At 48.4% G+C, this 22,200-nt stretch overlaps 1 protein-coding gene across 3 annotated transcripts in view; it reads left to right on the top strand.

Annotated features, from left to right (window-relative positions):
- The window catches only part of ZFAT (zinc finger and AT-hook domain containing), a 205,569-nt gene that overhangs the window by 153,688 nt on the left and 29,681 nt on the right, over window positions 1–22,200 (top strand). Inside the window, exon 12 of one of the 3 annotated variants that reach the window (XM_070075863.2) lies at window positions 4,556–4,640. The exons of 1 other annotated variant lie outside the window; for it this stretch is intronic. In XM_070075863.2, coding sequence (XP_069931964.2) covers window positions 4,556–4,640 — 85 coding nt within the window. Of the gene's footprint in view, window positions 1–4,501; window positions 4,641–22,200 lie in introns of all 3 variants that reach the window. One more of the 3 variants, XM_070075861.2, reaches the window with a different exon arrangement.

The raw sequence follows: 22,200 nt of genomic DNA, 5'->3' as shown, positions 1-22,200 counted from the left end.
AGACCTTTCTCTCTGTCTCTTCTCTCTGCCTGTCCAAAAAAAAAAAAAAAAAAAAAAAAAAAAAAGTAGCTGTGACAATGGACTTGCTTTCTTCTTCTTGAATCCCCTTTTCCTGGACCACAGCAAGAACTTGGCTGTTTTGTTCTAAGTGAGCTATGCTGCTCTTGTCTGTGTATATCTTCCCGCTGGCTCCAGGCCAGGAAACTCCGAGTAAATACCTTCTCTTTGGAGATCCAGTGCCATTTGATAGTTGCAAGTATCTGACTTAGAAACAAAGTTTGGTGATTTAGTTTGCCTACACAGCGTTTAATCTTTGGAGGTGATATCTGAGTCCCTGAACTCGTATATATGCAGAGCATCGCAAACCTGCCTCATTCGTCATGGTGTCCTGGGGTCGGACAGCGCCAGACTCACAGCAGGAGGCCAGGAAACACGTGCTTCATAGATGAAATCTCGAGACGTTCGGCATCAGTAAGGCGGTGAGGCGTCATGCTGCCCGCCAGGGCTTAGCTTCCGTGCCTGCCTCCTGACCTGCTGCAGCCCTAGTGCTGTTCCCTGCGGGACGCTGGCCATGCCTCACAGCCCAGAGCTTGCTCAGCTCACGGGCACCAGAGGCAGCTCTGCCTCCATGGTGCAGGAGAGAGGACCCCAAGCAGAAGTTAGGTGGCAGCTGCTGTTGTAGCTTGACCATCCCTAACCTGTAAGTCCAAAATGTAACATGTCGCAGGAACTTTTTGAGTGCTGACATGACACAAGTGGAAAATTCACACCATGAAACTTTGTTTCCTGAGCAAAATCACTAAAACATTGTATAAAATTACTTGTAGGCTTTGTGTGTAAGGTGTATTTGAGACACATCTCCTTAGGTCTATACACACAGCCGACAAAATCTGAAATCCAGAAAAGACTCTCGGTCCCGAGCATTTTGGATAAGGAATTCTCAAGCTGTAGTGAGTGTGAGGGAGCAGAAGCAAGACCGAGGAAGGAATCAGCGGGGTTTATCTTTGTCTGTCTTTGAGAGGAAGGAATCAGCGGGGTTTATCTTTGTCTGTCTTTGAGAGGCAGAGAGAAAGGGAGAGAAGCGGAGGGGCTCCCATCCCTTGATTCACTCTACATTCTGCCTCCGGGGTGCCCAGCAGGAAGGTGGAATAGGGAGCGGAGTGGGACTCAAACCCAGGCACTCTGACAGGAGATGCAGCCTGGTGACTGCAGCACCACATGTCTGCCTCGAGCTTTGTATTTTTAACCCCCAGCACCATTCTCAGGGGAGGGGCTGCTGGGGCCCTGGGAAGCTGTGACTTCTCTGCATCGAGGCAAAGCTGAGCAGACCTCATTCTGCCAGGGTTGCAGCAGAACAAGGCTTGCTATGGGGGGAAGACAGTCCAAGCCAGGGTCCTTTCCGACTTTAAGAGTTGGAGATTTTGGCCGGCACTGTGGCTCAATAGGCTAATCCTCCACCTAGCGGCGCCGGCACACCGAGTTCTAGTCCCGGTTGGGGTGCCAGATTCTTTCCCGGTTGCCCCTCTTCCAGGCCAGCTCTCTGCTGTGGCCAGGGAATGCAGTGGAGGATGGCCCAAGTGCTTGGGCCCTGCACCCCATGGGAGACCAGGATAAGTACCTGGCTCCTGCCATCGGATCAGCGCGGTGCGCCGGCCGCCGCACGCCAGCCATGGTGGTCATTGGAGGGTGAACCAACAGCAAAAGGAAGACCTTTCTCTCTGTCTCTCTCTCTCACTATCCACTCTGTCCAAAAAAAAAAAAAAAGAGTTGGAGATTTTGATTGCGACTGGCAGCTCGGAGACTGATCTCACTTCTGGGCTCACCTTGTGGTGTTTGCCTAAATGCTCGCCTTTCGGCCACTTTCCTCCTCAGTAGTCTTGATCTGCCTTGCCACAGGAAGGGGGGGAGGGTCCTGAGTGAGGTCCTGCCTCAGCTGCCCTTTCCCCTCCCTGCTCTGGTGCCCCCTGACCGCCGGTGCCAGCAGAGTAGCATTCCAGCTTTTCTTTTGGTTTCTGTGTAAGTGCCAGCATGGCAAAGATAATGACTTCATAATATCTGCTTTTCTTAGAGATGAAAACGTACAAAAATAGTTTAGCTTTTACTCTGGAATTTTAGGCTGTCGTTTGTCCGCTGCTCAGTAGATAGAAATCCCGACTAATTTTGCATTTGCTGTAGCTCCCTTTGTGTAGTAAACCCTTTGGGCCAAACCATGAGGATTCTCTTACGTGAGGGGCTGAATGTAGGAACTTAACACAGGCAGAGTAGTGGAGTGTGGTCTGGATGCGGGGCCGGGTCCTGGGAATGTGTCACAGCGTGCTGATACCCTGGAGTGACCGCCCTGTGTCTTTCTGCCCTAGAATGCCCTCCTGGGGCAGCACCTTCCCTCTGTGCTGGGCCAGCACCCCTCTCCGAGCCAGAGTGACGGATGGAGACGGGCAGGGGCAGGGGCAGGATCTGGAGAGGTTCCCCAGGAAGGGCATCGGGCCCCAGAGATGAGAGGGGCAGCAGGAGAGAAGGAGAAGCCAGGGTGCCTGTCCATTTGAGAGAGCAGCTGATGTCACGCAAAGCCTCCTGTGTTTATTTAAGGCACCCACAGAGAGTCCCCGTGGAGATGCCCGTCTGTGGGTCAAGGCTTGTGGATCTAGCCTGGCCCTGGGACAGCACCTTGGGGAGACCCCTCCTTGACTTTCAGACCTTGGGAAGCAGATCTAGTGAATCACCCAGCAGGTGCACAGTGTCACGGCGCAGGGTGCAGCCGGAGGAGGCGAGAGGAGAGCTCAGCAGTTGTTTGCCCCGGGGGTCTCTGAGCCCTGAGTGGTGGGGGAGAGCCTGGACAGGCTGAGTGGGGACTGCTGTCTGGGGTTGGGCGTGGGGAGGATGGGCAGCAGTGTGAGGGCTTAGGCAGAGGGCAGGGTAGGGTTCCTCTTCCCCTCTCCCCCTCTCTCAGTGGGAAGACTTCAGCACGTTTGGAGGCTTGAGGAAACCTCTGAAAGTGGGAGAGAGAGGGCCCTTTCCCTGTTTGTTGAGACATTCAGACGCCACTGTGGCTGTGTGGCTCCTCTGGGTAATAACAGTGACGCAAAGATCCGTGAGTGGGCTGTGGAGGAGTGGAGGTGGGCTCATGGACACCACGCCACATCAGCTCCTGGGTGCACAGCCAGAGCTGTGGTGAAATCCTTCACGTAGACAGGAAGCATGGCTTGTCAGAGGTGCCCCGGTCCCATCTGAATCCTCCGCACATGCAGCGTGTTGCCACCACCATGGGCCACACCATGCGCCTCTGTTCCTTTTGAGCTGGGAAGCTGCTCTCGGCACATGGACCCAAGTGCAAACTAGGATCCCTGTAGCACTCGTGTCTGAGTCGTACAGCACGCGTCTTAGGACAGGGGTGGGGAATGTCCAGCCGTGGGCCGTGTAAAGCCGCAGAATCATTTGGTCTGGCTCTGCCAAGGCAACTGCAGGTGTGGGACTCAAATTTCAATAAGTCTATTGCAAGCTATTTTTTCAAAGTAACATTTATTTATTTATTTATTTGAAGCAGTTATAGGAAGAGAGAGATCCGTCTGCTGGTTCACTCCCTAGATGACCACAATGACCAATGCTGGGCCAGGCCAAAGCCAGGAGCCTGGAGCTCCATCCAGCATCTCTCGCTGCTTCTTCCAGGCCATCGGCAGGGAGCTTGGGTTGGACGTAGAGTAGCCAGGACCCAAACTGGCAACCGTATGGGATGCCAGCATCACAGGCGGTGGCTTTACCTGCTACACCACAATGCCAGCCCCAGCAGGCTAATTTCTAAGTTGATAATCTTATATGGCTTGTGATTGATGTTACAAATATCTAAATGGCCTCTGGTAGAACAAAAGGTTTCCCTCCCCTGGTAGGAGGATACTCAGCGCCTTTCTGCCCACAGGTAGGGGCCTGAGATGTGGTAGGAATGCAGATGCACGCACATGTGTTGCACAGCCGATGGCCAGGTCTCACCGGGGCCCTCTGGAGGCCTGAGCAGGCCTTCACGGGTCCCCCAGAGCAGTGTGTAATAGGCAGACCGACTGCAGACTCATCTGTGCCCTTACCCTGAAAGTGCTCGTCCTGCCCAGGTGGGCTTGGGAATAAGTTCTCCCACGTGAACTTCCCTAACGACTGGCGCTCGTGTGTGCAGGTGCTTGTAGGTGAGTGCAGAGGAGGCGGTCACTTAGCCACAGCAGCCATCTATCAGGGAAATAATAGAAAGCGGTAGCTGACTGCCTTCTCTTGGTTTCTAATTCTGCAACCGGACTCTTGAGTTCTGCGGTGGACAAAACAGAAAAGAGATGAGCTACTGGAAACAAACTCCCACTCTGGGCTCTCAGCGGGTGGCGGAGAGGCAGGGCTCAGCCTTCCTGAGATCGGGTGTGGCACGGGTGGGAGGGGCTTTCCCTGGGCCAGGTACCCACCAGGTGGGGGAAGAGGAGAAGGGCGACCTTGCCTGTCTCCTTGTCTAACGCTTCTGCTCGCCCCGCAGCCGTTCCGCTGTGCCCACTGCCATTACTCCTGCAACATCTCTGGCTCCTTGAAGCGGCACTACAACAGGAAGCACCCCAACGAGGAGTACAGCAACGTGGGCAGCGGGGAGCTGGCGGCTGAGGCGCTCATCCAGCAAGGTAGGAGAGGGCTGCCTGCCCCGGGGCTTGAGCCCCTATCCTTTGGATTTGTTACTTTTTTGTCATTGTTACGGCTGTCACCTTCACTGCTTCACTGTTACTCATCAGAGTTACTTATCACCTGCTTAACTCTATAGCTCCTGGACAGAAAATCCATAAGGACAGTGTTCCATGCTGCCCAGGGTCTCCCTGCTGCCATGTTGGTGTGCCAGGAGGGCCCTCCCCTCCGTGTCCATGCAGGAAGGGTGCGACCTGGAGGTTACCGGTTTGTTGTCTTTACTGAACACTGATTAGCTGGAGCATTTATCTTTTTTTTTTTTTTTTTTTTTTTTTTTTTTGGACAGGCAGAGTGGACAGTGAGAAAGAAAGAGAGAAAGGTCTTCCTTTTGCCATTGGTTCACCCTCCAATGAGGGATCACCGCGCTGATCCGATGGCAGGAGCCAGGTACTTATCCTGGTCTCCCATGGGGTGCAGGGCCCAAACACTTGGGCCATCCTCCACTGCACTCCCTGGCCACAGCAGAGAGCTGGCCTGGAAGAGGGGCAACCGGAACAGAATCCGGTGCCCCAACCGGGACTAGAACCCGGTGTGCCAGCGCCGCTAGGCGGAGGATTAGCCTAGTGAGCCGTGGCGCCGGCCTGGAGCATTTATCTTACTAAGAAAAGTTTCTGAATACTTTTTGTGCTTGAGTGGAAGCTCTTGAGCTGTCTTGTTACTGAACATTATGTGGTTTCTAGATTTTTCTTTCTATGCACTTACCACTGAAGCATATTTATAGGTGAACTTTTTTGAATGACCTAAAAATATTTATTGAGAACCCACATTGCTTATTCATCAGTAAAAGGAAAAACATTCTAGAATATTTAAACTACTGAGAATTGAAGACAATCTCTGATGCTATAAAGTATTTTTTTTTTTTCAATAAATAACCACATACTTTGGAGAGGGCTGAGCTTATGTGCTGTCTCCACACGAAGAAATGCCGCTGCAGTTAGAAATACACTCAGGTAATTCAACTAAAAAGGATTGCAACACGCGGTGCGTGCATTGCTGCTCCTTCCCGAGTTACTGCTCCTTCCCGAGTTACAAGATGGTTTGCAGCTGGGGCTGGTTTTAGAAACCTGCCCCGGGGAAACAGAGACGTGGGCTGTAAGCTCTGTGGCAGCTGGGGACGCTTGGCATTTCCCATTCAGCGTGGAGGTCCGTTTACCATAACCGCCGTAAAATGCGTCTTCATGTTGAACAGTCGAGTTGGCTGCATCCTGCAGCACAGTGCGTGGCAGGCTCCTGTAAGGACAGAGATGAACAGCACAGAACTCAGGATAGCTGGGAAGTTACCATGTGGGGCGACAGGGAGCATGTGTGCCAGTGTTGTGCAGCCGGGGGCAGGATGTGCTGGGGGGGGGGGCCTGGCTCAAACCTGCGTTTTTTGTCTTTAGCAATGCAGCTTGGGCACGTCCCCCTGCTCCTTAGGCCATCCAGCAGACAATGGCATTTCTCCCTGCCTGCTCCCCCGCTGGTGGAGGGGAAGAAGTGAGAGGAAATCTCCAGCGTCGGGCACACAGTGCATTTTCGTTCCTTGCTCTGTGACTTCTGAAAACATCTAGGATGGCTGGAGCCTCTGCACTTTTTGAGGACCTCCGTGTCCAGCGGTCTCAGAGAGGGGAGCACAGCTGGCAGCCAAGCAGTCCCCACACTTACTTGAAAGAGACTGTAAGACTGGCTTGAGAAACCGACATTTTATTGGCAGTGTTTTGTTACGTTGCTATTTTAGTACCTCTTCCTCTATAGCAAATTGAGAAACTACAAGGTCTCATGAAGATATTTTAGTAGGAGAGAAAACAGAAAAGAAAACCAAGTGCAGATGGGGAGAATTTATTGAAAGTAATAGAAAGAAAAGGAAAAATCTCAGTAGTCCCGCACCATTCAGCAACTCCCAACGTCACCTAGTGCAGGTCCCCGTGCCCCTCACCTGGACGTGAGAACCACATGAGCTCTGTGCCCCTGTCATTTCCACACTGTGTGTTGGCTTTTTCTTTTAAATATTTATTTGAAAGGTAGAGTTACAGAGAGCAATCTCTTACATCTGCTGATTCATCCCTCAAATGGCTGCAATGGCATAGGGAGCCAGGAACTTCATCCGGGTCTCCCACGTGGGTTCTGGGCCCCAGGCTCTTGGGTCATCTTCTGCAGCTTTCCCATTCACATTAGCAAGAAGCTGGATTGGAAGTGGAGCAGCTGGGACTTGAACCGGTGCCCATATGGGATGCTTGCAGGCAGCAGCTTAACCCCCTACGCCACAATAGCAGCCCCTCTGCAGTGTGTTTGTACCCAACCAGCATGCAGAGGCTGTCCTCCTGCCTGTGCAGCCAATAACTCTCAAGGGCCAAGAGACACACAGGTGTCTCCTTCCTGAACATGTCCGTGGAAGAGCGTAGGGAGGCAGGTGAATACAAATGTGAGAGAAGCCCAGAACAGCCCTGCGGCAACAAAGCTCTGCCAGGGAATGCCAGTCGATTCCAGAATCTTAGAAAGCGAATGGAAAACACAGGGCAGGGAGGAGTTCAAGCTCAGCACAGTCTTTCACAAAGCAATGATGAAAGCGTGGAAGCAGCGCGATGATAGTGTCATCAATCAGATCCCACGCCTGTCCCTCCGCCACAGGAAACATTTGTTTTCTGCCGATCCAACCCGAAAGAGTAGAGGACATGGAAGCAAATTCCCACCCTTCTGCTGCGTTATTGATGGGGTCTAAGCCAGTCACACCGTGGCGCACGTGACACTGTCAGTGCTGGAAAGATCTCTTTGCCCCCATGCCCCAGGGACTCTGGCCAGGGTGTCGGGGCTCAGCGCTGTCGGGGAGATGAGGAAAAGACCTCACAGGAGCCAGGAAAATTCTAGATGAGACCTGCTGTCCTGGGTGCTTGCAGAGGGACGGTGCGTGGGCTTGTCCACGGAGTTTGGCCGCTTCTTGCCGCACTCTAGAATCTCGCTGGCGACGGCAGCAGCTGCTCAGACCTCTCCCCACCAGCTCTTCCAGAGGCAAGGAGAGGGGCCTGATTGGCAGCCTGTGCCTGTCACTGTGGAGCAGATACTCCCGCTGTGGCCAACTTGAAGCTGCCGTGGAGGACATGGAACACAGGTGTGCATTGGGCTGTGAGCAGGTCAAGCCAGCCCCAGAGATTCTCTGGTCCTGAAAGGTATGGGCTGACATTGCCAGGCCCCTGTCACCTGGGTCCCTGCGGGGTGCACCTGTTCTTGTATTGAGCACTGTGTAGATGTTTTATTCCTCCCACCCACCCCCACCCCCCGCCTGGCTTAGTTTTTTCCCATAATATTTTTTTTTTCAATGTTTAAATATTTTTTTTTATCTTTTATTTAATGAATATAAATTTCCAAAGTACGACTCATGTGTTACAATGGCTTCCCCCCCCGTACCGTCCCTCCCACCCACAACCCCCCCCTTCCCACTCCCTCTCCCCCTCCATTCACGTCAAGATTCATTTTCGATTATCTTAATATACAGAAGATCAGCCTAGCATACCTTAAGTAAGTATTTCAACAGTTTGCTCCCACACAGAAACATAAAGTGAAAAATAATAGATGATTTTTTTTAAATGATGATGAAATCAGATCAGACCTATTGTCATGTTTAATCCCAGTGAGAGTCAAGTTGGGAATTGATAATTTTTTTTTTTTTTTACAGAAGATCAGTTTAGTGTACATTAAGTAAAGATTTCAATCGTTTGAACCCCCATAGAAACACAAAGTGAAATATACTGTTTGAGTACTCGTTATAGCATTAAGCCTCAGTGTACAGCACGTTAAGGACAGAGATCCTACATGAGGAGTAAGTGCACAGTGACTCCTGTTGTTGACTTCACAAATTGACACTCCTGTTTATGGCATCAGTAATCTCCCTATGCACCAGTTATGAGTTTCCAAGGCTATGGAAGCCCCCTGAGTTCTCCGACTCTTATCTTGTTTAGACACGGTCATAGTCAAAGTGGAGGTTCTCTCCTCCCTTCAGAGAAAGGCACCTCCCTCTTTGAAGACCTGTTCTTTCCACTGGGATCTCACTCACAGAGATCTTTTTGCCAGAGTGTCTTGGCTTTCCATGCCTGAAATACTCTCATGGGCTTTTCAGCCAGATCCGAGTGCCTTCAGGGCTGATTCTGAGGCCAGAGTGCTATTTAGGACATCCGCCATTCTATGAGTCTGCTGAGCATCTCACTTCCCATGCTGGACCACTCTCCCCTTTATCCATTCTATCGGTTGGTGTCAGCAGATACTAGACTTGCCCATGTGCTCCCCTTGACTCTCAGTCCTTTCATTATGATCAATTGTGAACTGAAATTGATCACCTGGAATAGCGAGATGGCATTGGCACATGCCACCTTGATGGGATTGAATTGGAATCCCCTGGTATGTTTCCAACTCTACCAATTGGGGCAAGTCAGCCCAAGCATGTCCCAAATTACACATCTCTTCCCTCTCTTATTCCCACTCTTACGTTCAACAGGGATCACATTTCAGTTAATTTTCAACACTCAAGAATAACTGTGTGATAATTACAGAATTAAACCAGTCATATCAAGTAGAACAGACAAAAAAAAAAATACTATCAGGGATAATGTATTAAGTTGTCCATCAGCAGTCAGGGCTATGCTGATCAAGTCACCATTTCTCATAGTGTCCACTTCACTTCAGGAGGTTTCCCCTTTGGTGTTCAGTCAGTTGTCACCGATCAGGGAGAACATATGGTATTTGTCCCTTTGGGACTGGCTTACTTCACTCAGCATGATGTGTTCTAGATTCCTCCATTTTGTTGCAAATGACTGGATTTCATTGTTTCTTACTGCGGTATAGTACTCTAAAGAATACATATCCCATAATTTCTTTATCCAGTCTACCGTTGATGGGCATTTAGGTTGGTTCCAGGTCTTGGCTATTGTGAATTGTGCTGCAATAAACATTAGGGTGCAGACCGCTTTTTTGTTTATCAATTTAAACTCCTTTGGGTAAATTCCAAGGAGTGGGATGGCTGGGTCGAACGGTAGGGTTATATTCAGGTTTCTGAGGAATCTCCAGACTGATTTCCATAGTGGCTTGACCAGTTTGCATTCCCACCAACAGTGGGTTAGTGTCCCTTTTTCCCCACATCCTCGCCAGCATCTGTTGTTGGTAGATTTCTGTATGTGAGCCATTCTAACCGGGGTGAGGTGAAACCTCATTGTGCTTTTGATTTGCATTTCCCTGATTGCTAGTGACCTTGAACATTTTTTCATGTGCCTGTTGGCCATTTGGATTTCCTCTTTTGAAAAATGTCTATTGAAGTCCTTGGCCCATCTCTTAAGTGGGTTGTTGGTTTTGTTTTTGTGGAGTTTCTTGATCTCTTTGTAGATTCTGGTTATTAACCCTTTATCTGTTGCATAGTTTGCAAATATTTTTTCCCATTCTGTCGGTTGTCTCTTCACTCTCCTGACTGTTTCTTTTGCAGTACAGAAACTTCTCAATTTGATGCAATCCCAATAGTTGATTTTGGCTTTGACTGTCTGTGCCTCCCGGGTCTTTTCCAGAAATTCTTTGCCTGTGCCAATATCTTGAAGGGTTTCTCCAATGTTCTCTAATAACTTCATGGTGTCAGGACGTAGATTTAGGTCTTTAATCCACGTTGAGTGGATTTTTGTGTAAGGTGTAAGGTAGGGGTCTTGCTTCATGCTTCTGCACGTGGAAATCCAGTTTTCCCAGCACCATTTATTGAATAGACTGTCCTTGCTCCAGGAATTAGTTTTAGATCCTTGATCAAATATAAGTTGGCTGTAGATGTTTGGATTGATTTCTGGTGTTTCAATTCTGTTCCATTGGTCTATCCATCTGTTTCTGTACCAGTACCATGCTGTTTTGATTACAACTGCCCTGTAGTATGTCCTGAAGTCTGGTATTGTGATGCCTCCGGCTTTGTTTTTGTTGTACAAGATTGCTTTAGCTATTCGAGGTCTCTTGTGCCTCCATATGAATTTCAGCATCATTTTTTCTAGATCTGCGAAGAATGTCTTTGGTATCTTGATTGGGATTGCATTGAATCTATAAATTGCTTTTGGGAGAATGGACATTTTGATGATGTTGATTCTTCCAATCCATGAGCATGGAAGATTTTTCCATTTCTTGGTATCCTCTTCTATTTCTTTCTTTAAGGTTTTGTAATTTTCATCGTAGAGATCTTTAACGTCCTTGGTTAAGTTTATTCCAAGGTATTTGATTGTTTTTGTAGCTATTGTGAATGGGATTGATCTTAGCAGTTCTTTCTCAGTCATGGCATTGCTTGTGTATACAAAGGCTGTTGATTTTTGTGCATTGATTTTATATCCTGCCACTTTGCCAAACTCCTCTATGAGTTCCAATAGTCTCTTAGTAGAGTTCTTTGGATCCTCTAAGTACAGAATCATATCGTCTGCAAAGAGGGATAGTTTGACTTCTTCCTTCTTGATTTGTATTCCTTTGATTTCTTTTTCTTGTCTGATGGCTCTGGCTAAAACTTCCAGAACTATGTTAAATAGCAGTGGTGAGAGTGGGCATCCCTGCCTGGTGCCAGATTTCAGTGGAAATGCTTCCAACTTTTCCCCATTCAATAGGATGCTGGCTGTGGGTTTTTTATAAATTGCTTTGATTATATTGAGGAATGTTCCTTCTATACCCAATTTGCTTAGAGTTTTCATCATGAAAGGGTGTTGAATTTTATCAAATGCTTTCTCTGCATCAATTGAGATAATCATATGGTTTTTCTTCTGCAGTCTGTTAATGTGGTGAATCACATTGATTGATTTGCGAATGTTGAACCATCCCTGCATACCAGGGATGAATCCCACTTGGTCTGGGTGGATGATTTTCCTGATGTGTTGTTGTATTCTATTGGCCAGAATTTTATTGAGGATTTTTGCATCTATGTTCATCAGGGATATTGGTCTGTAATTTTCTTTCAGTGCTGCATCTTTCTCTGGCTTAGGGATTAAGGTGATGCTGGCTTCATAGAAAGAATTTGGGAGGATTCCCTCTTCTTCGATTGTTCTGAATAGTTTGAGAAGAAATGGGATTAGTTCTTCTTTAAATGTCTGGTAGAATTCAGCAGTGAATCCATCTGGTCCTGGGCTTTTCTTTGTTGGGAGGGCCTTTATTACTGTTTCAATTTCTGTTTCAGTTATGGGTCTATTTAGGTTTTCGATGTCTTCATGGTTCAATTTTGGTAGATTGCATGTGTCCAGGAATCTATCCATTTCTGATAGGTTTTCCTGTTTGCTGGCATACAGGTCCTTGTAGTAATTTCTGATGATTCTTTTTATTTCTGTGGTGTCTGTTGTTACGTTTCCTTTTTCATCTCTGATTTTATTGATTTGGGTCTTTTCTCTTCTTTTTTTAGTTAGTTGGGCCAATGGGGTGTCAATTTTGTTTATTTTTTCAAAAAACCAGCTTCTCGCTTGGCTGATTTTTTGTAATGTTTTTTTGGATTCAATCCTGTTAATTTCTTCTCTGGTTTTAATTATTTCTCTTCTCCTACTAGATTTGGGTTTGGTTTGCTGCAGTTTTTCTAGGTCCTTGAGGTGCGCTGAAAGCTCATTTATTTGGTACCTTTCCAATTTCTTGATATAGGCACCTATTGCTATAAATTTGCCTCTGAATACTGCTTTTGCTGTATCCCATAAGTTTTGATATGTTATGTTGTTGTCTTCATTTACTTCCAGAAAGTTTTTGATTTCTCTTTTGATTTCTTGAATGACCCAGTGTTCATTCAGGAGCATGTTGTTCAGTCTCCATGTGTTTGCATACTTTCTGGGGTTTCCTGATTTGCTAATTTCCAGCTTCATCCCGCTGTGGTCTGAGAAGCTGCATGGTATGATTCTAATTCTTTTAAATTTGCTGAGACTTGCTTTATGGCCTAGTATGTGATCAATCCTAGAGAAGGTTCCATGCGCTGCTGAGAAGAATGTGAAGTCTGTAGATGTAGGGTTGAAAGTTCTGTAGATATCTGTTAGATCCATTTGGGCAATAGTGTCAATTAAATCTGCTGTTTCCTTGTTGATCTTCTGTCCGGATGATCTGTCTATTTCTGAGAGTGGAGTATTGAAGTCCCCCAGTACTATTGTATTGGAATCTAAATCTCCCTTTAAGTCCCTTAGCATATCTTTTAAATAGACCGGTGCCCTGTAATTAGGTGCATATACATTTATAATAGTTACATCTTCCTGTTGAATTGAACCCTTAATCATTATATAGTGTCCCTCTTTGTCTCTCTTAACAGTTTTTGTATTAAAGTTTATTTTGTCTGATATTAATATGGCTACACCTGCTTTTTTTTGGTTTCTGTTGGCATGGAATATCTTTTTCCAACCTTTCACTTTCAGTCTGCATGCCTCTTTGTTAGAGAGATGTGTTTCTTGTAGGCAACAAATAGTTGGGTTGTGTTCTGTGAGCCAGTTAGCCAAACGGTGTCTTTTAACTGAAGAATTCAGACCATTAATGTTCAATGTGACTATTGATACGAAGTGACTTTGCCCTGCCATTTTCCCGGAAATATTTTCTAGTATATGCTTTGAGCTTCCCATGCTCTTTTACTGGTAGGTGTTCTTCCTTTCCCTTCTTTCATATTGATGGCCGTGTTTCTGTGTTTCTGAGTGTAGCACATCTTTAAGTATCTTTTGCAGGGCCGGACGAGTGGCCACAAAGTCTTTCAATTTCTGTTTGCTATGAAAGGTCTTTATTTCACCTTCATTCACAAATGAGAGCTTGGCAGGATATAATATTCTGGGCTGGCAATTTTTCTCTCTTAGCACCTGTGCTATGTCTCGCCATTCCCTCCTAGCTTGTAGGGTTTCTGATGAGAAGTCAGCTGTGAGTCTGATTGGAGATCCTCTGAGAGTAATCTGACGTTTCTCTCTTGCACATTTTAGGATCTTTTCTTTATGTTTCACTGTGGTAAGTTTAATTACCACGTGTCGTGGTGAGGATCTCTTTTGGTCATGTTTATTGGGGGTTCTATGAGCTTCCTGTACTAGGATATCTCTGTCCTTCTCCAAACCTGGAAAGTTCTCTGCTAGTATCTCACTAAAAAGGCCTTCCAATCCTTTCTCTCTCTCCATGCCTTCAGGAACTCCTAGAACTCGAATGTTGGTTTTTTTAATAGTATCCTGTAGATTCCCAACAATATTTTTTAGGTTTCTAATTTCCTCTTCTTTTCTTTGGTTTGACTGTATGTTTTCCTGTGCTCTATCTTCTAAGTCCGATATTCTCTCTTCTGCTTCACCCATTCTGTTTTTAAGGCTTTCTAATGTGTTTGTCATTTGATCTATTGAGCTCTTCATTTCATTTTGATTTCTCTTCACTATCACACTTTCCTGTTCTACTAGTTTCTGAGTTTCATTTTGACTCTTCCTTAAAATTTCGTTTTCACGAGAGAGATTTTCAATCTTGCCCATTAAGGATTTCTGTAGTTCAAGGATTTGCTTTTGAAAACTTCTAAATGTTCTTATCATAAATTTTTTGAAATCCGTATCTTGCATTTCTTCTATCTCATCATCTTCATACTCTTGGCTTGGGGTGTTTTGCTTATTTGGAGGCATCATAGTGTCATCGTTGATCTTGCTCCCTCTATTTCTTTGTTTGTTACTCGGCATAGTTAATTCTTCTTGCGTCACTGTGCGTTTTTTTTTTTTTTTTTTTTTTTTTTTTTTTTTTTTTTTTTTTTTTTTTTTTTTTTTACTGTGTCCGTGTTAAGTGGACTGCCTGCTGTTGGAGGAGGAGCCTTGGAGGCTTGAGATGGGTGCGGCCTGAGAGCTCTGCCTGGTTCTTCCTGGTTAAGGGTGTGCAAAGGTGACACCCTCAGGTTATGCGTGGTAAATCTCTCTCTTTTTATTTATTTATTTATTTTATTTATTCAGGGGGTAAGTAACACCGCAGGGCATGGCTGTGCAGAATTGATGGTATTTAGCTTCCAGTCTTTGGCTCCTCTGGACTCCCACTGGGTTGCCTAGGCTACTGAATTGTAGTGACTCAGTTCCTTAGCTCTCCCCCATTGATATGTAAATCCAGAGAGGAGGCCTGTTCTTTGTCTCTTCAAGCCTTGCAGCCTTGTAACCTTTGCAAGGTTAGGGGGAAGAGAAACCCGAAGCTTTTTTTTCCTTCTTTCCGGTAGTGAGTTTGCTGCACTTTCCGGCCCCCCTCTAGATTCTGACCCCCGTTTCCCCACCAATGTCTCGGGTTATTGAGCTCACCTCCCCTTCCAGTGCCGATGTGTGGACTCGGAGCCCTGAGCGTCCCAAGTCTCCCCGCTGTTGTCTGTGTGGCGTGCACTCCCCTTGGAGCACTGGCGTGCTGACCCTGGGGCTTCTGCGGCTCGGTCCCGGGACTTGGCTTCCGCGCGGTGGGCGACCTTGTTCTCCCAGTAGGTCCTCCGATTCATGATTCCCGTGCAATTTTTCCCTGGTTCTTTTTTTCTGCGGCTACCGTAACTCCCCTTTTATTAAACTAAATTTTCCCGGACTATCAGTGCGCGCCCTCACTATTCCGCCATCTTGGCTCCGCCTCTTCCCATAATATTTGCTTCCTGTGAACTTCGGGAAGACCCCTTGCATGTGTGGCTTTCACAAATTTTTTGCACAAAAATAGACTTGTCTCTTCATTCCGTTTTTCCATGAGTAGCTCTTAGGGTCCTATCGTGTGCCCAACAGTGGGCTTAGATGTCAGAGGAAGCAATTGTTGTCAGTGCCTAGCCTGGGGACAGGGCTCAGGTCTGCTTCCAAAGCTGTGCGCTCTGACGCCATGGCAGGAAACATGCATCCTTTCCAGCTGTGCCTTGGTGCTTTGGGCTGAGCCTTCTCCAGGGCCCCCAGTTCTGAAGAGCAGTCGGGGTAATACAAGATGCAGGAGAGAAGACATATCAGGGGAGTCTTAGCTTTGGGTACCTGGCAAGAATCTCTGTTTTAAATGACTGGTTAGCAGAATGTGAATACGTGCACATATGTATCTTGGTGTGTATTCGTATCTTGGATTTGCACACCAGATTCAGGGAAGATAGCATAGCAGAAAATCCAAAAATCAGTTAACTCAAAAGTCATGTATTTGATTTTTAGACATTGTTATTTTGAAATTGTTTTGGTTAGGGTTCAGATTCAATAAGTTATTCATAGATGGTTCCAGTGATATGATGTTATTCATTCTTATTTTATTTGTTTCTTACAATGGCCCTGTGATATTGGCATTCTGGTATAAGACAAAGAGAGGGGAAATGACTGAGCCCCAACCACAAAATGAATGAGTGGCCAAGTTAGATTCAGCATCGTGACTCATGATATGGTGCTTTGCCATGCGCACACCTGCTAGCCCCTGCATGCCCTGGAAGAGGCGTGGTTCCTTTCTAGCGTGAGATGTGTTGTATCTGCTGGTGGCTGTATGTTCAGTAGTATGTCGACAAGACACACACATGAGGGCTGTCTACTTTCTCTCGTTTCTTTGTCCCCAAGGCCACCTGGGAGGCCTTTCTCTCTCACCAGCCTTTCCCATGGTTATCCGGAGAGCCACAGACCCCGAGATTTGGGGGAGTGTGTTGGGGGAGAAAGGGCATGGGGAAGACCTTACTTACGTAAGCTCTGCTTACCAAGTGTTCCTCGCTGGGTTTGGGATGTCAGCCTGGCTAGTGATAGCATACTTTGTTCCTTCTGTTGTATGTTCCCTTGAGGATCCCATGGGAGAAGGAAGGGCAGGCTTTTGAGACAGGGTACAGACATCCAGGGCCCATTGCCAGGACAGATCTAATGGTGGCCATGTCGTCAGGAACCCTCTACCTCCATGGCTGCACAGGCTTTCTACCTGACTCCCACCCCTGAAGTAGTTCCTAGTTCTGAGCTGGGCTCTGACTGGGCCCAGGGCAGGCACTGAATTACAGGACTGTAGGAGGTAGGAAGTCGACAGTCCTAATCCATATTGCACTTGTGAACCCCCTGTGTCCCTTTGTCCTATATGTAGGGCACCTCTGAAGTCTTAAATTGAATGATAAATATAGCACTTATGGTAACTTTGACATAAATATTACATTATGGAAATATTCACAGGATTGAAAAACATGGGACTTAAGGAGTTAATCTCATAAAATGAAATTAATCTGTATCTACTTTCCCTGAATAACTAAATTGCTTTTGTTCCCCTTTCCTTTAGTGCCTGTATGGGTTTGTTCTAGCTGCCAGGGAGTGTGAGCACGGATTTGGTGGTGGCTCGAATTAGCACACACTTTTCTTTGTATGGTTCTGAAAGTCAGGAGCGCAGAAGACGCTCACGTTCCCAGCAGACGCTGGGGGAGAGGCGTTGCTGGCGTTGCTGGCTTCCATAGGCCTTGGCTTGCGGCCACTTCTCCCCTTCATCTCATGGTGCATCACTGGGCCTGGCTCTCCTGCCTCCCTCCGGATAAGGACCTTTGTGGTTACCTTGGCCTCACATGATCCAGAATGACCTCCGCATGTCCAGATCCTTAACCAAGTGGCATCTCTCCCAGGGGAGACCACGTATGAGGGGCATCTCCCCCAGGGGAGACCACGTACGAGGGGCATCTCCCCCAGGGGAGACCACGTACGAGGAACATCTCCCCCAGGGGAGACCATGTACGAGGGGCATCTCCCCCAAGGGAGACCACATACGAGGGGCATCTCCCCCAGGAGAGACCACGTACGAGGGCATCTCTCCCCCAGGGGAGACCACGTACGAGGGGCATCTCCCCCAGGGGAGACCACATACGAGGGCATCTCTCCCCCAGGGGAGACCACATACGAGGGGCATTTCCCCAGGGGAGACCGCGTGGTGTCGCATGTCCCGGCCATTAGGACGCCTAATGCCTAAGGCTGTGAGCTGCAGCCATTTCACCTCGGAAGAGAGGACTAAGACCTGAGAGTTCAGCAGGCAGCTTTGGGCCATGGCAGCCGGCACCAGGTTCAAGTCTTGGACTGAGTCTGTGCCACCTGCCAGCATTCCCTGCCTGCCCTTCCAGGAGCTCTATGATTGAACACAAAATTGAATTTTCAGTAATGTCGGGCACCACAAAGGAATGCAAATATTTCAATGCCTGATCTCCTCCAGAGTATATTGCATTCCACAAAGAGCAAAGGATGCCCTGACTGATTTGCCCCTGGAATTCCACGCTCCTGTCTGGTTGATCATCCTTGGGAGGAACCCACAGTTTGGGGGACTGCCCTTTCCACGGTGTGCACTCAATACCAAGGTCACAAGTGGACTTGCCACATCCTTCATTGACTTTACTGTGTGTTGCCTGAGACGCTAATGAATTGAAGTAGAAATTAATTTCTCTCAGCTTTGATGTCAATTAACTGGCATGGTTATACATTCGGTCCAGATTACACATTTCCATTTGTTGTTCTTTAATTAAAGTCAGTGTGGCAAAGGTTGAAGTTTTAATTAATGCGAGGGCACTATCATATTAAGTTTAATTTAAACATAATATGAGGATGTTTTCCTCCCTAAATTGGTTTCCATTAAAGAGTACCCCAGAAGGAATCTTTAATTTCATTTTCAAGCCCAAGTTTAACCTTGGGTAGTTTCGTTTGCACATTTTCATGTATCACATCTCTGGGAAAAAGCAGCATTGGTGTAGCCAGAAGAAAAAGCAGAGGACCTCACTCCTTGAAGGTTTTCAGAGATGGACATAATTTTAGGTGGTTTATAAGTAATAACCAAAAAAAGGTGAAAGCAGAGGTTATTATTCTCTGGGTAAGAAAGAACGAACCCATTTGGTTTTTCCCAGAAAAGAAGTGCAGCATGTCTGAGTTTCAGAAAACAAGCGTCTGTTTGAGCTGTTTTCTGTAGAAATGACATGGGCTCACACGACCCAGAGTAATCTCCCCATCTCCTTAACTGAGTGGCATCTCTCCCATGGAAGACCACGTGGTGACACATGTCCTGGCCATTAGGACGCCTGCTGCATACGGCTGCAAGCTTCAGCCTTTCACCTTAGAAGAGAGAGAAGTAAGAATTCAGTGTCTACTGCCAGGTTTTTGACCCGTGGCAGGAGCCACCCCCACCTCAGCCTTCTCTTTCTGTTGCTGCACTGGGCTTTCTCACACAGTGGCCATAAGAGCAAGGGGATGCGCTGTTGCCCTCAGGTCGGCTTCCGTTTTTTACTGGAGAATCGTTGCCACCTCCAGTGGTAGATGAGGACCGCTGGTTGTAGAATGACCTTCTGTGTGCCTTTCACTGACATGGTCAGATCAGGAGATGCAGCACGTCGTGACTGTGCCTGGGAGATAATTCCGTTGTGTGATGCATCCCATGAGATCTGCCCGAGTCTTATCAAGACAAGCTCCATGTCAGAATCCCAGTACTTCTCCCTAGTGCCTCCATCATCTGCACCCAAAGTGGCAGCCCCAGACGCTCAGGGATCAGCTCAGCTGTCCCCTGCCTGAGGATAAACATCTCAGTAACTTGTTCAGGTCACATGTGTGGTGGAGAGATGGGATACTTCTGCACATCCCTGGATGTACCAGGAGTACTAGTGACGCTCTAGGGCTTCAAGCATAGGATGAGGAGCCTGTGCAGGAGATGGAGTCAGATGCTTATAAAGAACCAGGAATGGGTGGTCTCCCAGGATTCTGGAAAGAAGAGATGTTGGGGATAAGTGCTGTCACAGTGGGCAGCTGCAGTGTCTGGGGTTAAGGGCCCCGAGTTAGACAGATGTGGATTCAGTTATTGGTTTTGCAGGGCGGCCTCAGAAAGGTGACTTCACTATCCTGAGCCTCTGTGTTAGAGTCGTTGGCGGGCTTTGTAGGAAAGCACGCCTGCCTGTGTGTGAGCTCTCTGGCACGTGAGACTGCCCTGTGAGTGGAGGACATGCGATGATGCTGTCATTGGTGGATGTTGTCATGGCTCCTGGTTTTTTGGAGAGTGCTCGTTGGATTAATGAGTGAGTGAAGTGATTTTATCTGGACACGTGCGGTGCCAGGAGATGGAATGGGTGCAGGAAGCACCCAGCCAAAGCAGCACCTGCAGGGAAAGCACTCGGACATTCTGGGCCAGCTCCTTCTTTGCTGGGGACTGTCCTGGTCTCTGTAAAGTGCGTGGCAGTCCCCTGGCCTCTGTCCACTAGGTGATGGTAGTGACAATGGAAAGTGTCACAGACATCGCCAGATGTCCCTTCCAGAGAATACAGCCACTCCTGTTGGGAACCGCTTCCCTAAGTAACGAAGAGAGGCAAGGGGGTGACAAATTCCTGTTACGTTTCTCATTTAGATTTATAATCTTTGATGAAGTCATTTTTAATACAGTAATTACATTTCCATGCAATAAAATTTGCAGGATTCAGAAGTCTGTTTAGTGAAAATAGACCCTCTGGGGCCAGTGCCATGGCTCACTTGGTTAATCCTCCACCTTGCGGCACCGGCATCCCATATGGGCACCAGGTTCTAATCCCGGTTGCTCCTCTTCCAGTCCAGCTTTCTACTGTGGCCCGGGAGGACAGTGGAGGATGGCCCAAGTGCTTGGGCTCCTGCACCCACATGGGAGACCAGGAGGAAGCACCTGGCTCCTGGCTTCAGATCAGCGCAGCACCAGCTGTAGCGGCCATTTGGGGAGTAAACCAACGGAAGGAAGACCTTTCTCTCTCTCTCTCTCTCTCTTACTGTCTATAACTCTACCTGTAAGAAAGAAAGAAAGAGAGAGAGAGAGAGAGACGGAGGGAGGGAGGGAGGAAATAGACCTCCTCCTTTTGTCACCCAGCGAGAGAGAGAGAGAGAGAGAGAGAGAGAGGGAGGGAGGGAGGGAGGAAAGAAGAAAGGAAAGAAGGAAGGAAGGAAGGAAATAGACCTCCTCCTTTTGCCACCCAGCCTTGCTGCCCATCTCAGGAGAGCCTGGGACACAGCTTTCTCCTGCCTCGCTGGAAGTGGGGCCCTCACAGAATCCAGTCTCTGAAGGGAAGGGGGAGATCCCGCTGTACCTGGGCAGGGGAGCGGGGTCTGAGCGTGCTCCCTGGCTGAGGGTAATGATGAGCGTAGAGGAAAGGAGCAAGTGCAGGAGAGCGGGTGTGGCTGCAAAAGGACCTCAAGAGAGAGGAGGATTTGCCGAGTGCCGGGGCGGTGGTGGGGGCCTCCCAGGTGCCGGTACAGGAGCTCAGCAGCAGTAAACAGGAGGCGGCCTCTCGAGCCCCTGCCTTCCTGAGGGGATGCTGTGGAAGGGGAGATACGCTACCGACGCCTAAGGAGGGAGAAGTAGCGCGATTCCAGCTGCAGGGGGTGACTGAGCTACAGCAGGCAAACCTGCTGGGGTGTGGCGACGGCTCTGGGTGCTTGGGGCTGGCCTCAGCCAGGAGTGTCACGGACAATCTTTGCAGACAGGCTGGGACCCTCAGGAGGAAGGGAAGGGCAGATGGTGACCTTGGAGGAAGGGCTCCCAAGCAGGAGGCCCGGAAGGTGTCCTGAGAAGGCACTTGGCTTGAGCAGTGCAGAAGACCCAGAAAATGAGAACAAGGCTGGCAGTGGAGTGGGCAGGGCCAGGGCGGAAGGCAGGGGTGAGGCTGTGGGGGCTGCCAGGCCATGGAGAGGAGTCAGGATGTCATGCTGGGTGTGACGGAAGACCATCGGAGGGTTTCCCACCTGCACGGCCGGGCCCTGCTTTGTCCTTTCATGAGACCACTCTGCGTGCTGAGTGGCAGGGAGACGGACAGTGAGAAACAGGTGGTGGCTGCCAGAGGCTGGTGAGGAGCTGCTTGTGCCCATCTGTGTGTATGCAGAAGGTGACAGTGGCCTGGACTGGGAGTGCAGTGGGAGGCCCTGGGGACGGGTGCTTCTGCACGAGGTCCCTGCTGGACGGGCGTCTCAGCTGGAGTTCAGGGCAGGAATCTGGGCTGGAGTTACGCACAGGACAGCCATCAGCTTATGGTTAGTGTCCAGGTGTCACGAGCCCCTGGGGCTCAGGGCTGCAGAACATCCCCCTTCATGTTTGAGGTGGGTAGGAGGGAGGAGCCTGGGAAGGAGTCTGGGCACTCCGCCTTGGGGCCATGAGCTGGGCTGAGAACAGGAGTCAGCCCTGGGGTGCAGCAGAGCACCAGGGCCCAGCCTGGAGAGCGAGCGAGCCTCTGTGCAGTGGGGCTTGTGCCTGGGCAGAGTTTAGGAACTGGGGTGGGGCGTCTAAGCATTCAGTTTAAAATTTGTATTAGTTTACCAGGATTTCTTGTATTTCCTCTATATTAGTGCATTATCTTGATAATGTCTTAGTAGATTACATTGTGCACAAATTTCATTTGGGAAAAAGCCATGAGAGTACTTCAAAAAGAACATGGAAAAATGAAATTGAAAGCTGAGTTTATTTTAGTGCAAACATTTTTGAAACTCTTGCACAGTTTCTCCATTAAGCTGTAAAAGGCTGTGGTGGAACAGGGCTGAGACTCGAAGCTGCAGAGGGGGGAAGGGGTGGTCTCTGAAGGCAGAGCAGAGCCTCACCCACAGACGGGCTCAGCCCGGGCCAGGATGGGTGCAGATGCAGGGCGTTTGGTGGTGAAAGACTTGAGGAAGGGGG

Source organism: Oryctolagus cuniculus, chromosome 6, assembly GCF_051225735.1.
Source record: "Oryctolagus cuniculus isolate XC-2025 breed Fujian yellow rabbit chromosome 6, ASM5122573v1, whole genome shotgun sequence".
Taxonomy (NCBI): Eukaryota; Metazoa; Chordata; class Mammalia; order Lagomorpha; family Leporidae; genus Oryctolagus; species Oryctolagus cuniculus.
The sequence above is the reverse complement of the archived record's forward strand: the minus strand, read 5'-3'. Positions and strand labels throughout refer to the sequence as shown.